This window comes from Ceratotherium simum, chromosome 13 (assembly GCF_057802395.1).
Source record: "Ceratotherium simum simum isolate JZ-2026a chromosome 13, ASM5780239v1, whole genome shotgun sequence".
Lineage (NCBI taxonomy): Eukaryota > Metazoa > Chordata > Mammalia > Perissodactyla > Rhinocerotidae > Ceratotherium > Ceratotherium simum.
This window is the reverse complement of record NC_141912.1, coordinates 33,090,337-33,108,975: the sequence shown is the minus strand read 5'-3', so window position 1 is coordinate 33,108,975 and position 18,639 is coordinate 33,090,337. Positions and strand designations below refer to the sequence as shown.

General features: G+C 48.3%; 2 protein-coding genes across 7 annotated transcripts; both read right to left on the bottom strand.

Annotated features, from left to right (window-relative positions):
• Window positions 1-461: 461 nt before the first annotated feature.
• Window positions 462-2,041, bottom strand: SAPCD1 (suppressor APC domain containing 1). Of its 2 annotated transcripts, none has more exons than XM_004424350.3 (5): window positions 1,847-2,041; window positions 1,461-1,601; window positions 874-969; window positions 684-773; window positions 462-600 (listed from the first exon to the last, which is right to left on the bottom strand). In XM_004424350.3, exons 1-5 carry the CDS (start codon window positions 2,039-2,041, stop codon window positions 505-507), a joined length of 618 nt encoding a protein of 205 aa, XP_004424407.3. In that variant the 3' UTR covers window positions 462-504. The 2 variants fall into 2 exon arrangements, with proteins under 2 accessions (XP_004424407.3, XP_087294497.1); XM_087438371.1 differs by having other exon boundaries at window positions 684-749.
• Window positions 2,042-2,477: 436 nt separating this feature from the next.
• Window positions 2,478-18,340, bottom strand: MSH5 (mutS homolog 5). Of its 5 annotated transcripts, XM_004424347.3 has the most exons (25): window positions 18,240-18,340; window positions 17,746-17,899; window positions 17,366-17,489; window positions 16,837-16,917; window positions 16,592-16,654; window positions 15,751-15,872; window positions 15,458-15,567; window positions 15,154-15,189; window positions 14,735-14,817; window positions 13,939-13,984; window positions 10,575-10,713; window positions 10,386-10,448; window positions 6,921-7,049; window positions 6,559-6,631; window positions 6,285-6,394; window positions 5,966-6,046; window positions 5,639-5,726; window positions 5,226-5,415; window positions 4,986-5,112; window positions 4,394-4,543; window positions 3,752-3,826; window positions 3,404-3,547; window positions 3,056-3,193; window positions 2,824-2,897; window positions 2,478-2,599 (listed from the first exon to the last, which is right to left on the bottom strand). In XM_004424347.3, exons 2-25 carry the CDS (start codon window positions 17,884-17,886, stop codon window positions 2,488-2,490), a joined length of 2,499 nt encoding a protein of 832 aa, XP_004424404.1. In that variant the 5' UTR covers window positions 17,887-17,899; window positions 18,240-18,340; the 3' UTR covers window positions 2,478-2,487. The 5 variants fall into 5 exon arrangements, with proteins under 5 accessions (XP_004424404.1, XP_014638393.1, XP_087294486.1 ...); XM_014782907.2 differs by lacking the exon at window positions 18,240-18,340 and having other exon boundaries at window positions 15,154-15,222; window positions 17,746-18,177; XM_087438360.1 differs by lacking the exons at window positions 3,404-3,547; window positions 18,240-18,340 and having other exon boundaries at window positions 17,746-18,180.
• Between the last annotated feature and the right edge of the window lie 299 nt (window positions 18,341-18,639).

Genomic DNA, 18,639 nt, shown 5'->3' with positions numbered 1-18,639 from the left:
ACTTGTGGGAACCAAACCAAAGACTCACTTTTGGAGAAAGTTGCTATTTCTCTGTAGCATCTTTATTCCATTACTTATTCATGGTCTCCCAAGCTCAGGGAGAGAGGAAGATATATGGGGTGGAGACTAAAGTTGGGAGTAGGGTAGGAGGGTACCACGAATTCTTATTTATAGAATTATTTTTATTTGAAATTCTGGAGAAGCTTCTATTTTATTTTTGTATTTAAACTTGAAGGACTGTTTCAATAAACATGTCTTCTCCCCAGAGGGATTTCAAAGAAAGATCATTTATGCACATCATATAGGGAGAGTGAGGGCATAAGACACCAAGAAGATGAAACGGAAGTTTTCAGGAGCAGAGAAGAAACTTTACACCAACATGTTTCGACTTCGTTTGACCACCACCTGGAGCCATTTAGCTGTTGAGTCAAGAAGCAGACTAAGGAGGCTGGGGGTTCTGACTCAGCCTCTTCTGTCACCAACTGACGGGAATGAGAGGAGGCCTTAGACCCTGGTAGGGCCCCTCTGCCCCTTGGGGCAGCCTGGCTGAGCCATCTCCCTCTTTGGCTGAATGACTCCTTTCTGCTGCCTTGACAACTCCTGGAGAAGGGGAGAGAAATAATCTGGGCATCTGTGCTCCTCCCTCCCCCACTCTGCCCTGCCCTCACTCCCCTACCGTTTACCTGTTGATGCCACAAGTTCTGCTTACTTGGCCTTCTCTTCCAGTCCTTGGTGGCGCAGGAACTAGCCTTGTTAAAGGGATGTGGGGAGAACTGGGGAGAAATTCACTGTTTTCTGTTAAACCAGTGCTGACCCCAAGTCCCCTCTCTACCCCTGCTTCCCAAAAGTCTAAACTAAAAACAATAAACTCACCTTCCTCTGAATCAGATTCTGCAAACAGATGTTCACCTTTTGAATCTGGGCGAACTGGGGGCCACCAGGCTCTGAGTGTAAATCTGTCAAAAAATTCTAAAGGAGGAGTTGGAAGCTGACAACATGGTGAAAACTTGAGGTTCATCTGCCACTCCTCTATCACCACAGGCCATTCCTCTCCTCCATCTGGATCCCTTCATCCCAATACCCCTCCAGGCAGGTGGAAAAATCCAATACTGCATCTCTTAACAGTCCAGTTCCTCCATCCCCCTCAAATAGCATAGTCTCCCCTTTTCCTATTCTATATGGATCCTCCCTGTCCATCCCTGACCCAGTGGAATAATCCAGGCCACTCCCCCATCTCAATAGAGTGATCCAAATCATGTCCCTCTGAATGGAATGCAGACCAGCCTCCTCCAATCCCAACAATGAACACCAACCTAACACTTGGTGGCATCCCATCATTACAACACTGCTTCCAATTCATGATCCCTGTCCATTAACTCTCGCCTTCCCAGGGTGGTCTCAGGCTGTGTCCACATGTTCCCAGCTCTCCCCACCCCACATACCATGGGGCAGCCCCGTACCTCACCAAGGGCCCCCAGATGCAGTTGCTGTTGCTGTGCCTCCCTCAGACGGCGCTCAAACCAGGCCTGGCCATGCTCCAATAGCTCTAGCCCCTGCCACAGGGCATCCTGCTCCCTCTCCAGAGCCTGCATCCTCTGCAGCTGGAAAAGGCAAGAAGCCAAGGCTGACTGGCTCTACAGCAGGGTTCTGGGCCATGGCCCTTTGTCTCAAACCCTGATTCGGTTCACTGATCACTGAGTGTGAGCCCAGACTGGTCACTGAGGACCTGGAGGGTAAGGGGAAGCAAGGGAAAAGACTTACAAGTTCTCAAAATTGAGTAGAAATGTAGAGGGCAGATCTAGGGAGAGGGGCTTCCCCTGGGACCTCTTGTTGGACTAATACTCACCCAGAGGAAGAAGCTCCGAGCCCCCGGGTCTTGGCGGCTTGTCCCCAGTGGCAGCAGCAGAACTGTGTAGGGGGCCTGCACCAGGGGCAGCCTGTGAGCACCCCGGCTCCCCATGGCTGTGAGGTGGGAAGGGTGGAGCCACGCCCACTGGTGCACTGGGCTGGTCCCTCCCCCTTCCCTCTGCCTTGTACCCATCCCACCTAGTCTTTCAGCCTCTCAGAGCCCTTCCTACTGTGTCTGTCTGAGGCTGGGGTGTTCCTACTTAAGGCGACCATCTCCCTTGGGCTCCGTTGTCTTCCCTCTCATCTGTTTCTGTAGGGTCTGTTGAAGTGGTTGGTTCTCATGAAGTCCCCCTGGGTAGAATCGGAGGGTCTCCCTACAGCAGTGTCACTGTATTTTTAATGAGGCAAGGACAGTCCCTTTGTGGACTCCTGCTTGGTGTTTCATCTCTTTCCTATTCTCTTGTTTTGTTTTGGCTGGTCTAAGGAAACAGTAACTTTCTCAAAATAAACTTTATTCCTAATATGAAACAAAATTTTCAGGGAGACTGAGAACTCTGGGTCTGAAGGAGATAAGGAAACAAAGAGGGCATGTGCAGCCCACTAGGGTTTGGGAATTGGAGGAGAGCTGAGGAAGGACTCTCAGAGGATGGTGGTGGCAGCAGGCAGCACTTCCCGACTCATGAAAATGTCCAGGTCCAGGTTGGGATCTTCCAAATCCAGTTTCAGAAATTTATCTACTAATATATGGCAACTGAGGGGAGAGAGAACAGTGAGATTTATGGGAGAATGGATAACTGAGTCCCTGAGCAGAGGGGAGAGGCTGTGACACAAGACACGCAGGACCTTGAAAATTTATAGATTTCAGAAAGAAATCATGGGTCTTTGAAAGGCAAAGAGGCTGTCTGAGTCCCTGAAAGGGGGAGAAGAGCTGCAGAAGATGCTAGAGAGAACAAGGACCCTGGACCACATACTCACTTTTCCATTTGCTTCTCCTTTAGCAACTCCTTGACAGGCTTGATGGATTTTCCACTGCAGATCAAGTCTGAGACCTAGGAACAAGAAAGAAGGTGGAAGGGGTGGGGGGAGTTGGGTAAGAGAAGAGGAAATAAGGGTCAGAAATCCTATGGGCCCAGAAACCCAGGACCTAGAGAGGAGCAGGGACAGTGGAAGGGAGCCCTGATGGAAGTGGTTGATGTCCGGATCTAACCTCCTTGCCACGAGCAATGAGTTTGTCAGGAAGCCCGGCCTGGGCAGCTGTGTGGGAGGCATGGCTGGCAGTGGCAACACCTTCGCAAACCTGATAGAAGAAGACAAGGTCGTTCCCATCCTCACAGGTCTCCATGGTCTTAAAAAAGAATAAAAGGAGATAGTGTGTCATCAATCACTCTGCTTCCTGTTCCACAACCCTTGGCCAATCCTTTTGAGGAGTGAGAAAAGAAAAGGGACATGGTCCCTATGCTCAGGGAGCCCCTGTTCTGATGGAGGAGCCTGTCCCCTGCTGCTCTGGGAAACACTCAGTCTAGGGGCCTTTAGGGGGCTAGATTGGTTTCCTCACCAAATACTGCACAAGGGGCCCCTGTGGCAGCAGCTGTAGCTGAACGAGGCTCAGAAAGTTGGTGGCCACAAAGATGTGGGGGCATGTGGGTCCAAGCGCTAGCCAGTGTCGGAGCACAGCAGCCAGAAGTGCAAGCCCATCCACCTGTGCAGGGGCAAGGGTGAGGGTGTGGAACCGTGGGTGCCCCATGTGCCCCGCTCCACCTGCCCTGGCCTCTCCCCATCTCCTACTCTGTTGCTTTTCTGCCCACACACCCCTATTCTTTTCCTGAGGCCCAGCCTCACCCGCATCCTCCTTCATCCTCCTCCATTTTCCCCTCCTTAGTTTCTCATTAGGTTCTCCCCTCACCGTGTTGGTTCCCTTTCCGAATTCATCAATAAGGACCAGAGACCGCTCAGTGGCATTGTTCACGGCTTTCGCCACCTGCTGGGCACCAGGTGGACAGGGAGAGTTTCATTAGCATTCAAGACCTGTAACGCACTGACCACAGTCTGCCTGTGAATAAAGCTGCTTGTATATGTGTCCACTCTACTGGACTGCAAGTTGTTTTTTTTTTTTTGGCTCGAGGAAGATTAGCCCTGACCTAACATCCATGCCAGTCTTCCTCCATCTTGTATGTGGGTCGCCACCACAGCATGGCTGACAAGTGGTGTAGGTCCGTGCCTGGGATATGAATACGCGAATCCAGGCCACCAAAGCGGAGCACGCCAAACTTAACCACTATGCCACAGGGCCAGCCTTGGACTGCAAGTTCTTTAATGGCGAGGCACATGTTGTGTTCATCCTTTCATTGCAAACAATGCCTCGCACAAAGTGAGGGTTCAATAAAGGTTCACATTATTGATTCTCCGGGTCTCTGAGACCCGGAGATTCTCTGGGTGCTCCCTGCCCCTACAGTAGAGGGCATGTGGCAGAAGGAATGTTTCAGGGGTAGAGTTCCTTCCCCATTATGCCCCTCCCCCAACCCCACCTCCCTGCGCTCCCTTTGACCTGGTTGAGGTCGATCATGAAGGTGGAGAGGCCAAGGGAGATGGATTCGCAGCTATGAATTCGGGTGAAGATGGCGTCTACTGCCCCGATTTCGGCTTCCTCTGCTGGCACAAAGCTGCCCACCAGGGCCATGAATGTGATCAAGCCTACCTGAATAGGGGAGGAGACAGGGCCTGGGGCATGGTGGTGTAGGCCAAGGTGAAGGTGAGGCTAAACTGAGGGGTGAATGATAGATCAAGGAGGGATGGACACAGTTTAATAGAAGATCATAGCCCCTTCTGCTCATTTAGAATCAGTAAAGAAGGATGGGGAGTGGACAGAGGCACACTTGAGAATGGCATGAACCTATTCAGAGGTGGAGGAAGGGAATTCAGGCTTACGGAAAGATCTATTAGTGCATGGCTCTCCCTCAAGTAGAGAATGAGAACATGTGAGGTAGAGGATCAGGGTGTGTGGGCTTTGGTCTTCTCATGACAGGTGGGGTCAGAACACAGTGGGGAGAAGAACTGTAGGGAGCTGGGTTGGCTGGCAGGTGGGGGATGGAGACAATGAAGAAGACTCCAGAGGCCTAGTTTGTAGGGATTCTCCTCACCTGTTTGAGGTATATGCTCTTCCCTGAGGAGTTAGGTCCAGTGATGACTTTGACCCTCCCTTTGTCCCCACCGCATTCTGTGGAGTTAGGCACGAAGGTTCGGGCACAGAGTTCCATCAGAGGATGTCTGCAGTGGAGAGGTACCTCGCACATAGCCTATGGATCCAGATGGATGAACCCCCCAGAAGATGGGGACTTCAGGCCCCTTGTATCTATGCCTCCACCCGCTTCTGTTCTCACCTGCCATTCTGGATTCGTACCCCAAGGAGTCGTGGGGAGTAACAGGGCCTTGAGTAACCATAGTCTTGGGCAGCACTGGCAAGAGACAGCAGGACGTCCAGGCGGGAGGCAAGGTCCAACACTCGGGTCAAGACAGCTGCCCGTGCCAGCACCTGACACTGCAGCTGATACATCAGCAGGGTCTCTTGGTCTGGGGGTAGGTGAGGGAGGGAGCTGGGGGTCAGCTTCAGGGGAAAGTGAAGGAGAGACAGAGACGCCAGCAGAGGGACCTGGAAACAGGCTTGCAGATACAATCTGAGACACCCAGAGACATTCAGAGAAGATGGAGAGTCAGAGTAGAGAACCAGGAAGAAAAGGAGCCTGTCGGAATCACCTCCAAGCTGCTCGCTCCCCTCCAGCCTTTTGCTTCTCACCCCGGATGTCGCAGTGCAGGTCCCCCAGCAATGCATCCAGCTCCTTGGTTCGAGCACTACGATAGTGCAGCTTCTCCTCTGAGAGAAACTAGGTACAAGGTTCAAGTTGTGGGCTTTGCATCTCTTGGTCCTCATCCTCTCCAACCTTTCTGACCCCACCTCCAGCCCCCACCCTGACTTCTTTCTCCTCTGTCTCAGAGCTGGTAAAGATCAAAGTAAAACTACAGGAGAAAGATCCCATATTGGGCAGTGCTGACAGGGTAAGACCCTCCCTCAGCTGCTGATTCATTTTCCTTATCACTCCCCTGCAGAGGTCGAAGGTCTTACCATGAAGTCCAGTCCCTCGATCTCAAAGTCACTGGCCTCCAACATGGAAGGCAGGCGGGGAATAGAAAGAAGGAAGCCGATCTGGGGAAAGTAAAAAGGAGATAAAGCAGAGAGTAACATACTGGGCACTTTCTCTCCCTCAAGGAAGCCAGAGACCCCTGTATCCCCCCGGGCTTCCCTCAGGGGGCCAAAGCCACCAAAACAGCCACCGAGTTCTTCAGACTTCTCCAGAAGTTCTCTTATCTACCATTGTGTTCTTCATAAGCCTAATACCTCTCCTAAAAACCTCTGGAGGTTACACCCACCCTCATGCCCTCACCAGAGGGATGTAGATGACACTGCATGACGGAATACGGGAGTCCAGATTCTCCAGCTCCTTCCGAGCCACCTCAGTGAGGAAACCGGGAAGCCCCATCAGCCTTCGTTTTTCTAGGAGGGTAGAAGACATGTTGATATCAAAAGTAATGATTGCTCCTCCCCTGATTGCTATGATTATCCTCACTTGTAGTGACCACCTACCAAGGATGGTACCCCATCACTAGGCAGGCTCATGTTTCGGGGCTCACAGGCCCATCTGCACACTCAACACTCACTCTCATCAATTTCAGGATCTATGTTGGGAAGGACTGTGAAGCGATTTTCAGCAAGACTGCCCTCAAAGTCCACCTGAGGAGACAAGAAGTCCAGTTGCTTATCACCCAGCACTATCTCTTGGTCCTGTTCCTCACCTCTACTTGGGCCCCAATTCTCCCTGCAATCCCTGCATTAACCCTAACCCTCCAAGCACATCCCTGGTGTTCTGCCACCTGCTTTCACCATTCCATCTTTAGTCATCCAACTGACCTCAGTGTCTCCCATGGTTCCCCATCTTCCACACCACATCCCCCAGAGCCCAGTCCCTCTCGATCTCTCTCCCCTAGTTCTCCAGGTGCTCTGCCTCTTTCCTTCCACTCACCACTTTCCCAATGAGGCTGGCAATGTGGTGCAAGTCATCAGAGAACTCTTGGGAAATGTCCCGAAAGAGCTGGATAGACTGGGGCAGGGAGCGGCAGGCATCTCTCAGGCCCAGGGCACTGTACACAGTCTGTAGGAGAAACAGACAGAGGAAGGTGGCCCACACCCAGGCCAGGCTGTGGTGAGGGTACAGGGATGGACTGAGAAGAACAAAGACCAACAGGGAAAAACACAATCACAAAAACAAAAGATCTCAAAGGCAACAAAGAAATAGTGAGAGAGGAAATGGCATCTTAAAATTCTGTGCCAGCGGCCCCGTGGCTTAGCAGTTAAGTGCGCGCGCTCCGCTATTTATTGGTGGCCTGGGTTCGGATCCCGGGTGCGCACTGACACACTGCTTCTCCAGCCATGCTGAGGCCGCGTCCCACATACAGCAACTAGAAGGATGTGCAACTATGACATACAACTATCTACTGGGGCTTTGGGGAAAAAAAAGGAGGATTGGCAATAGATGTTAGCTCAGATCCGGTCTTCCTCAGCAAAAAGAGGATTAGCACGGATGTTACCTCAGGGCTGATCTTCCTCACACACACACACAAAAAAAATTCTGTGCCAGGCACTGCACTAAACAGTGAGGCTTCAAAGACAACTAAGATATGGTCCCTGTCCCAGATGAGCTCATGGTCTAGTGAAGCAGACAGAAATACACCCAGAAGATTTAAAAATAAAGTGATAGGTGCTTTGATACAGGTTTGTACAAACTCCCAAGAGAGGGGTTTGTATAGAGCAAGGAGAAAGGGAAAGAGGGACATGAAAGGCAGAGAAGTAAATGAGCAGAAGGGCAACGAAAGCACTGGGCTAAGAGAGAACAGGAAGAGAGCAAGGGTGAGCGTCATTGAGAGTTAATTCCCCAGGGTAAAGGTCAGTGACCTGAGGTGGCCATTCTAACCACGGATTAGACTGAGTGGACACACGCAATCCATAGGACATTTACGGAGCCTTACTCTGTGGCAGAGGATATATACAGTATATAAAACAAAGGGCTTATAATCTAGCCATTACGGAAACAAACAAGCAGCAAAAACAATGACTACACACAAAACAGATTGACCAAGTTGTGGAACTGACTAAAATTACTAAGGAAGTTCTGAGAATGGGCTAACATGGGCTAAAATAGCTGGGGATATTTTTGCAGAGAAAAGGAAAGGAGCTGGGTCTCGAACAAGGCTATTCAAAAAGAAGGAGGGTATTCTGGGTGAGGGGGAGAGCATGGGCAAATGAACAGAAGTAGAAATAAGAACTAACACTTACTGAATGCTCACTAAGTGCCAGGCAACGTTCTAAACTTTTTACATGTGTTAATTTCATTCATTCCTCAAAATAATCGTAGGAGATAGGGACTAGCATTATCTCCATTTTACAGATGAGCAACCTAAAGCACAAAGAGGTAATATAACTGGCTCAAGGTCTCACAGAGAAAGTAGATGGAAGAGCTGGGATTTGAACCCAGATGTCTAACTTTTAACCACCATGCTGTACTGAGCAGGAACACAGTGGGTCTCCCAGAGAGAGTGCTTAAATGCAGAGCCTGGCCTGGCTGAAGCAGACGATAAACATTAAGTAGTCAGAAGGGGATATACAAAGAGTCACACACATCTGCTCATGTTAAAAGAAAACACATAAACGCTACTTTATATGTTAAGTAAATATCTGTAGATAATGAGAACCAGATTTTTCACTGTCAGAGAAAGAGGTTACAAATGAGGAAAGAAGGAAGTCTAGAGTGAACTATGTGGTACTGGACTGGAATCAGAGGTATGAGTATGAACTCATGGGTTCTTTAATATACAGATAGATTCAGGAACATAGATGTGTATGCATGGGTTAGTATACATACATATATTTCCTAGCTCTGTTGGTGGTGAGGGTCTAGAAGTGATAGATACCTCAGTAGCAATAACCACATCTAGGTACATCTTGTCACCCAGAGAGCAGGGAAGCTATCACAGTCTACTGGCATCATGTTTAAAGGACTCAGAAGCCAATATGAAGAGGCTCCCATTGCCAAAGATGGAATAATTTGGACATGTATAAAGATTAAAAATGCAGTGGACTGAAACACCTATAAATCTATGAGTCTGTAATGATATTAAAACAACAACAAAAAACTCATTGGCTACTTTAGAGGATATTAGGGAACTAATTTATTGTATGCTGACAGCTGGTAAATAAAGGGGAGGGGGATATCAAGCAATTTTCTGTGATACGAACTCTATCACTGGATAACCAAAGAGCAGATGAAAGGAAGTTTCTCTTTACAGAAACATTCTGGCTAAGAAATTAAAAAAGAATGACAGAATTAGAATAATACTACTTTGCAGTCCCTAAAGAACTAACGGACTTAGGTATTAAACATCAAAGGCAGCTAACATCACAAAAGGAGAGACAGATGTATCAGACATATTCCTCCTCTTATGAAACAGTATTGAAAAAAAATCAAACTTGAACCTGATCAAGCTTCTAAATTCAACTACTCATTTGCAGAAATTCCAGAAGAGAGAGAAACATGTCAAGAGCACCTAGGGAATGTAATCACGGAAATCCAGGCAAAGAAAGACTCTATAGGACAAATAATCTAGCTTCTTCAACAAAGAACTTCCAAGGGGAAAGAGAGAGAGTGGTGAAATGGAGAAGGAACCCATAAGGGAGACTTAAAGAGACATCATCTCATCGCCATATGTTGAAAATATTTGGATACTAATTAAATAAACTGTAATTTAAAAAAACACATTTAAGAGATGATTAGAAATTTAAACATTAGATAATTGATATTAAAGAATTAAGTTAATTTTTTAGGTAAGATAATGGTATTGTTACTATTTTTGCCTATGATTTTTGTGTGTGTGTGTGAAGAAGATCAGCCCTGAGCTAACATCCATGCCAATCCTCCTCTTTTTCGCTGAGGAAGGGGTAACATCTGTGCCCATCTTCCTCCACTTTTATATGGGACGCCACCACAGCATAGCCTGACAAGCGGTGCATTGGTGTGTGCCTGGGATCTGAACCAGGGCTGCCAGCAGTGGAGCGTGCGCACTTAACCACTACGCCACAGGACCGGCCCTGTTACTGTTTTTAAAAAATAATTTTCTTTCAAAAATCATACTAAAATATTTATGGGTGAAATGATATCATGGCTTGGAACTGTTTCAAAATAATCCAGGAAGGGAAAGTGGGAGAAGATATACATGAAACAAGATTGGTATGAGTCAAAGTGTTAAAGCTGCATGGTGGGCACATGGGGGTTCATTATATTATTCTCTTTCAATTTTTTTGACAATTTCTACAACACAAAGTTGAAAAAAAGTGTTGGGATAAAGTGGGACAGGGTGAGCAGAGAACAGAGGGTCTGGAACACACGCTGAGGAGTGTAACCTGGACTTTTAGGATTCAAGGAGGGAGGCCTCACCTTGTAGAGAACATGCCAGTCGCTGACCTTGGTGTGGGACAACTTCATGCGTTTCAGAATCAGCTACAATCAGACAAGTGGACAGCCACTGTTTTCCCTCTCCCATCCTAACACCCCTCAAGAAGCCCAATGTCCAGTATTGGCCCTCAACCTCCTTCTCCACCTCTCTGCCCGCTACCCTGGGCTCACAGGCACATTTTTGATGTGACCCAGCAACCGATGCAGCATCTGAGCCATGTCCAGATTCTGGGGTAGCAGGAAAAACTGAATGACATCCAGACGGGAATTTAGTTCGCCCAGGTCCTGAGTTGGACGTGTGAACCATAGCCTGGAAATGAGGGTTGGAGTGGGAAGAACAGAAATTATATCTGTTCTCATCATTGTCTTGATCTCAATTTGTGAAACTGTGTGTTTGGAGGTCCCTAGAAATTGTGGCAATATGTATTTGTACTGGCAAGTACAGTGTCCTATCTATACAGGTATGTTTACACGTATCTACCAAAAATCTCTGGATGTGAGCAAGACTGTGTCTGTATATCACGGTTTCAATGGATGTGACCACGTGTCATTCCATGTGGATATGTGATGGAGCTTGTCATATTTTAGAGGGAGAGCAGTGTGTTGAGGCATTTGTATGCCAACACTCCAGCTCTCTCTGTAGCTGAGTAGGAGAAGGTGAGTCAGAATGACTTTGTGTATCCGTATTTAGCTGTGAAAGTGTCTCCAGATGTAACAGCACAGACATTTCGTCTTTTTGTGTTCTTCCTGTGAAAGTATATAACTGTCTCATGTGGAATGATAAGTCCTCAATTCATGACAATGGTCATCTCTGCAGAGAAGAAAGAAGGATTGGGGAAGGACATTTAAGGGGCTTTAAGAACATTGCTTATTCTTAAATTGGCTGGTGAAAACACAGAGGTTTATAATAATAATATGATTATTATTTATACTTTTCATGTGTCTGAGGTATTTCCTAATAAATTAATATACAGAAATAAGTGTTTCATCTGTGGTTGTCTAATTCTGGGTGTCCCTATCTCCCTATGGCTATGAAGAGTGTGAGACTCTATAAGGACTTGTGAGCCCACAGACTCTTTTCTACATTAGAACAAGCCATGAGGTATATCATTTTATATAAAAGTCAACAAGTGGAGACACTGGGGCCTGAGGATGTATAACTCACACTGTAGTCTATGGCCAGTTACCCTGGCTTAGAACACCCCAGGCTAGAATGAAGCAGAGGACTCAGTTGGATTTGAGGGAAGGTTTTAGGCACTCTGTTCCTTGGTGACAGAAGGCTCCACCCTCAGCAGCATAGGCCAGTCTATGAATACTCGTCCCCACCTTGGAGAGCACATGAGCCTCACCAAGCCGACTTTCTTGTAAAATATCTAGGTATCTCTGACGAATGTATGTCCTCCTAGTGCCAGGAGAAATATGAGTGAAGCCAAATTCCCTAATTTTACAGCTGAGGAAATGAGGCCCTTAGAGGATACACAACTTGTCCAAAAGTCATAGTGTTACTAATAAGTACAGGTGGGTCTCAAACTCAGGGCTCCAGATTGCTTGGACAGTGCTCTTTAGAGCCTACTGTGACATTCAGTCACCTTCCTGGTGCCCTGTCCAGCTTTAGGCCAGCTGGGTCCTTAGTTCCTCATTCAGGTTATGATTCCATGTCCTGCTGGATCCTATTTGGGGAATCTGAACTCCTCTCCTACCTTTAACTCAGTTCTCCACTGAGAATTCCTTCCTTCTCACCCCTGGCTGAGATTAGAGACCAGCACCTGAAGCACTAGAGAATGTGTGGGTAATTAAATCACCTCACCAATAACCTGGAGATGACCTCAGAGATTATCCTAAATTAACCTCCACAAGACATATACTGCAAGGCGGGTGAGGTGGGAAAAGGATTGTGCACCTGTAGGCTAGCAAAGGTGTCTGCTCTGAGTTTTTAGAGGTGATGTGACCAGTGTGCTTAGACTCATGTACTGTGCTCACTCACTGAGTGCTACTGTGAACAAGGCCATGTGCCAGGCACTGAGGTAACAGGAATGGCCACTGCACAGAGTTCCCAGCCATGAGGGCAAGCAGATTCACCAACTGCTAATTTCAACCTGATGTTGAAATGTCTAGCGCAACTAGAAAACATAAACAAGCACTATGTAAGCACACAGGAAGGCACGTGTCAGTCTCCTTACAGGTGCCTGTGAAAGCTTCACCAAAAAGGTGATAGTTGGGTTGCAACTTGAAGAGAATGTAAGATTCTGACAGGTGGAGAACAGGGGAAAGACTTTCTAGAGGAAACAACAAAAACACAGGCATGATGCGTTTCCATGATGGCAAATAGCCCAAAATGACCGGAATATAGGGTGGATCCAGTAAGAAAGGATTTAGGAGGGCCTTGGGAAAGTAAGCCTGGAAAGTAAAACTGGAGTAAATGGGAGGGGCCCTGAACATCATATTGCTAAAGATGCTAATCTTCATCCTGCAGGTAATGGGGAAGGTTCTGAGGTTTATGTTATTTTATATCTAATTAAGGTTTAAAAAAAAGTGGAGTGACATGCTCAGATCTCTGATCTGGAATGACAGGAATTTTAGAATGAAGGATAGATCAGAAAAGGAAGAGATTAGAGGCAGAGAGATCAATTTGGAGGCGACTGCAATGCTCCAGGTTAGAAATGATGACAGCCAGAATCAGAGCAGCAGAAAGAGAGAGAAAGGGCTGGCTGATAGAGACATTTCAGGATAGAATCAATAGGCCTTAGTGAATAACTGAATATGGCGGGTGAGAGAGAAGCATCAATCCAAGGTTCAGAGCTTGAGAAGCTGTATTGCCAGCAATGCCATTAACCAGAAAAGGGAATGCAGGAAGAGGAACAGGTCTGGGGGACATCAGTTTGGATGCTCTTAGTTTGAGCTGCCTGTGGAAACTGCAGGCGGCGATCATGTACAATTACTATTCCACATATGGAGCTCAGAACTAGAGACACAAATTTGCAAGTCATCAGAGAGTAGCTCAAATATGAAGTATATATATATATATATATTTTTTTTTTTTTTTTAGATTTTATTTATTTATTTTTCCCCCCAAATCCCCAGTAGATAGTTGTATGTCATAGCTGCACATTCTTCTAGTTGCTGTATGTGGGACGCGGCCTCAGCGTGGCCAGAGAAGCGGTGTGTCAGTGCGCGCCCGGGATCCGAACCCGGGCCGCCAGCAGCAGCGCGCACGCACTTAACCACTAAGCCACGGGGCCGGCCCTGAAGTATATTTTTTATAATTAAAGATATTAGTATGTGTACATTAATGTTTTGTGATTATGTTTCTATTGTGTAGGTGTGGAAGTCTGTGTATCATCAATGGGTATATGTGTATCTGTGTTGACAACATAAAATGAGAATAGTACTAGCTACTACAGGGGGTTGTTGTAAGGATTAAATGCATTTAGCCAGCATTCAAGAAAGAGCAGTTGTTTTTATTACTACTAAATGGGGTGTGTGAGTCTGTAGACTGCATGCATTAACCTGTAGCAAGTGTGTGAGACACACTCACCTGAGCAGCTTCTCTCCCCACTTACAGCGGCATCTGTTGAGGATTCCTGTGGGGAGTGGGGGCAGGGAGTGAGCTTGTTTCAAGGCAGGGCCAGGGAAAGGAATGTGTGGATGTGTCTAAGCTGAGGCATCCGGGTCAGAGGTTTGGGCGTTGGGCAGGCTGGCCTGGGGGCGTTTCCCAGCTACAGGACACAAAGGCAGCCAAAGCCTGCGCCTGGCGACAAGTCTGAGCCGGGATTACCTTACATGGATTTAGGGGAGGGGATGGGCACTCATAGGAACACTCAGCCAGAAAAATACAGAGCAGGCATAGATTCACAAAGAGCCCAAGACATATCTGTAAACGTCAGATACAACCCACTGAGATATGCATAATTAAACCACGTGAATACTTGGGGCAATGTCCCCAATACACTTTAAAGCCAGAGACAACTGATAAAGACTATGCAAATCAAACATGGGCAGTTATGCAGTTATGTAACTCTCCTCTATACATAGGGCTGCCCAAAGTCTTTAGACAGGTGCACAGCTAGTAAAAACTTTCATACAAACTCAAGGAATGAACATGGAATTGGTAAAGTAAGAGATGATATGCAAATGACACTGGACAACTGCAAGGTGTGGAGAGATCCCAAGCTCAGAGAGGGTACAAAGAGGATAAGAAAGCTGGATTGGAGTGGAAGAGACATCTGGCAATGGGGGTAAAGGAGCAAGAGGGGAGCTGGGACACAGCTTTGGAGGCAGCTGCTTTTCCAGCAGGCTTTTGTAGTGTGAGATGAGGGACAGGGCACACCTACCAAAAAGGCTGAGCCCCTCCTTCAGTCCACTGGCCACTTTGTACACTGAGGGGTGAGACTCACTCTTAAATATCTGCAGAACGCTGTCAGGGAGAAATGGAGGAGTTTGGGGTAACCTGGATTTTTAAAGGGAATTAAGAAAATGGAATGGGGATTGGGAACATCCTCCTGAGATCAAGTCTTGATGTAAGGTTTGTCCCTCACTGATCTCTGCCTCAGTTTCTCCCTTTAGAAAAAGAAGGTGACACTTTTGTGCTTTTCTTCCTCTCTCCTCCTCACCCCCCTCTCTCCTTTCCTTCAGGGAAAGAGATCTTAATAGCCCCAGGATTAAAGAAACTGGAGCCTCATTAGGATTATTAGAGCATTAAGCTTAATCCTTCTCCCTCCCCAGAGACGACAGCCTGCCTCCATCCCGTTACCTGTAAGTGTCTTGATCTATGCTTACCAGATGGGTCCTGAGGACAGAAAACAAGCAGAAGGGAAGGTGGCTGGGATATGAGAGGTCTGAATTCATTCCAGAGTTCCACCCCCTTGGCCCCACTCCCGGAATACCGTCTCAGTCATCTCCCCAGAGCTCCACATCCCCCTCAGGTGCTCTTGTGTGTCCCAGAGCACTTTACCTGAGGGGTCACTGCCCACCCTCCACCGCACCCTCACCATGTCTTACTATTCAGGCTTCCCAATCCCACCTTACGTTGGTTGAGTTTACGGTAAACCACCTACAACACAAATTTCTTAAAGCCCAGGATGGGGACGCTGACATTATAATCTTCCAGTTCAACCCCGATTCTTCTTCGACCCAGGAACTTGAGCAGCCCTCCAAGTGCTCGAACCTGGGAGGGGATCAATAGCGGAGTTGGGGTAAATCCCAATGTCCTGGAGACTGGACAACACCAGGAAAACTTATTTTCCAGGGCTGGGCTAGTACCTCCCAGGACTCAACCCTAGGACCGGGGTGCTTGTGCCTGTCTCCAATCTGCTGCATTCCAGCCCTTATCTCCCAGGACTCATCTTACCGTGAGGAGGCAGTCAAAGGGAATGATGGAGGAGAGGAAGAGGATTTTCTCAGTGGTGGTCATGGAGTCTGGGATGAAGGAGTAGTTTCCAGAAAGGAGGCGCTGTTTGCTTATCTCCAGACCTATTTTGGGGGAGACAGGGGAGGGAAACTGTAGCCTAATTTTTCACCTCATTGTAAGAATGAGACAACAGAAGCAAGAGAGATGATGTGACTTATCAAGCTCACACAGGCAGTTAATGGAAAGCTGAAACAAGACCCAAAATTTCAGACTAGTAGCCTAATTCTCTCTATTCTAATATAATATAAAGATGTTTGGCTGAAAACACAACCTGAGAAAGATAAATGGCTCAGGAGAGTAAGATATCTGTCTGGAATTGAGGATTTTTGGTCAAAAAGATCATATTAATAGAGGAATTAATAACACAAATGCTCTAACATCTAAGTAGGATAGAACATTCCTTGTCCTTTTTGCAAACCTGGGAAGGTTGTAGAAGTGCCTCATGAATCATCAAGGTCACTGAGGCAATACCCCTTTTTAAAGAGACTTAAAGGGGGAAATTCCAACAATCAAAGCTATCCAAAAAGAGTCACCACTCTCTCTTCTCAGGGGAGGCCCTCATCCCTAAACATGCCTAAGTGGTGGTTTCACAATAAGCTGCAGGTTATTAAAGGGCAGGGACCAGGACAGATCTTGAGAAGACTGGTCATGGGACTTGGAGAACACAAATGCTTAGGATGAGATAAGGCAGAGGGGAGACGTCTGATGATGTGGGTCGAGACAGGAAAAAGGGTCCGGAAACTGTGATGGGCGATTGGGCAAAGCAAAAGGAAAGAGATACCAAAGTCCACACTTGGCAAAAATATGATTTCAGGTCTCTTAGGCTCTCTGTGCTCCTGGGAGGCTGTAGGCAAGGCAAAGAAAGCCATTAGTCCGTACATTTCAGTCTTCCACCTCTGTCCCACCTTCCCTGTCACCCAATTCTGGCTTCCTGGCTCTAGCTCCCTCCAAGACCCTTTAGTCTCCTGGAATATTCCATACTTTAGTCCTCCCTCATTCTCCCTCTCAGCCTTGCCCAGTCCTTACCAAGCTTCCCCAGAAAGCGAGTCATATTCTCATCCTGTTTGGCACTCGTAACAACGGACCGGGGACTGATTTCATCCAGAACTTGGAAGGAGAATGGAGACCAAATGAGTTAAAGGAGGAAGGACTTTGACTAAGTAGGATCCTATAGCCCTCCCCTTGCTTCCTCCCTCCATGAGTAGGGAGTGCTCTGCACAGTGGGAGCGTAGGTAGAAATCAGGCATGAGATTTAGAAAAGGAAAGAGTAGTAAGACTGGCTGGTGGTGGGAGGGGAATGGGGTTCCCCAGAGAGTGTCACTAGACTACAAACTCCTGAAAGACAGACATGACTGATTTGCCCAGGACTCTATCTCCAGCACCTGATACATTGTAAACACCTAATAAATACTTGTTGAATAATGAAATGAACTCCTAAAAACAGCAAAGGGAGCCTCAGGGAGTCAACTAATAAAACAGATTGAGTCAGATAAGGACATATGAGTGAAAGACACTTCCAGTCCCAGAGGAGAGGAATTCACCGTTCTGTCCCCACCTCTCTGTAGAAGCTTGAGGCTCTCGTGATCTGGGGCATCTGGCATGAAGTAGATGGTGGAGTCACTAGTGTCATAGTAGGCAATGCCCAAGTATCCTGAATTCCACAGCACACACAGATGGATCTGTCCGGCGAGGGAGACAGGAAACCAAGATTTGAACTACTCGTAAGTGCAGGGTTGGGCTGTGCCTTATTTAATTTTAATCCTTTTACCAAATCTCCGAGAAAGGCATCATCACCCCCATTCAGGAAGTGTGAACTAGACGCTCAGCGGAGGAAAGTGACTGCCCAGCCCCTCCCAGCCCCCTTTTATTCTAACATCCCCACGTTCCAATCAACTCCCCGCTCTCCTGCTCCCCCGACGTGGCCGCCCCGGAGACCTCCGCCAGCTGCTCCTCGTCGTCCTCCTCGTCGGCCTCCCCGGGGCCCGGCACTAGGGCGGGGCTGAGGAAGCCGGCCGAAGCCCCTCCGGGGCCCGGTCCCTGCGGCGTCCTGGCCGGGGTCGCTCCCACGGCGGCCATGGCCTTGGAGGCTCTGCGGATGCAGAAAACGAAGGCGGTTCAGGAGCGAGGAGGCCGGGGCAGGGGGCGCGCGCAACCGCAAATCCCCCGAGAACTTCTAGCGGAGGGCTGAGGCGCGGGGCTGCGAGGCTGAGAGCCGTGGCGACAGGGCATTTTGAGGGGCGACTTCTCAGGCATGTCACTAACGTGCGGACTGTGGAAAACTCCCTCGCCCCACCCTCATTTCTGTCACGCGAAGGTTGTACTTTGGGGACGGTCTGACGGCCCTGTGGGGCGAGCAGTGCACGTCTCCTCTCTCCGCCCCTGCCAACCACGCCCCCACGATCTCAGCCCCGGGCTCTTGACTTCCCCACCTCAGTTGCACGCAACGCTCGGCGTTTTCCCGCCTTTTCCGTCACCTGGGTAGCGACGTGCGCCAGACCGCGCCACTGACTAACAACTAGCAGCCTGCGGGAGGAGCGCGCCGGCGCGAGGAGGGGGTGCGCGCGCACACGCCCCGCCCTCTTAGCCACTATTGGTCGGAGAGACCCGGATCCTGCCTAGTGAGACAGGAGGAAGAGGGGGGAGGGGAACCGCAGTCGCTGAGAAGGTTGGATGCTGATTGGCCTACTCGCATGTGGGGCGGTGCCAGAACGTTTAAACTTCCCGGCCCCTGCCGTTGCGAGCGCCCGGGCCTCTTGCTCTCAGGGTTTCTGGGCTTTGATTGACGGGGGATGGAGCCTGTGAGAAGGTAGTGAGTAGAGCTTGAGTCCG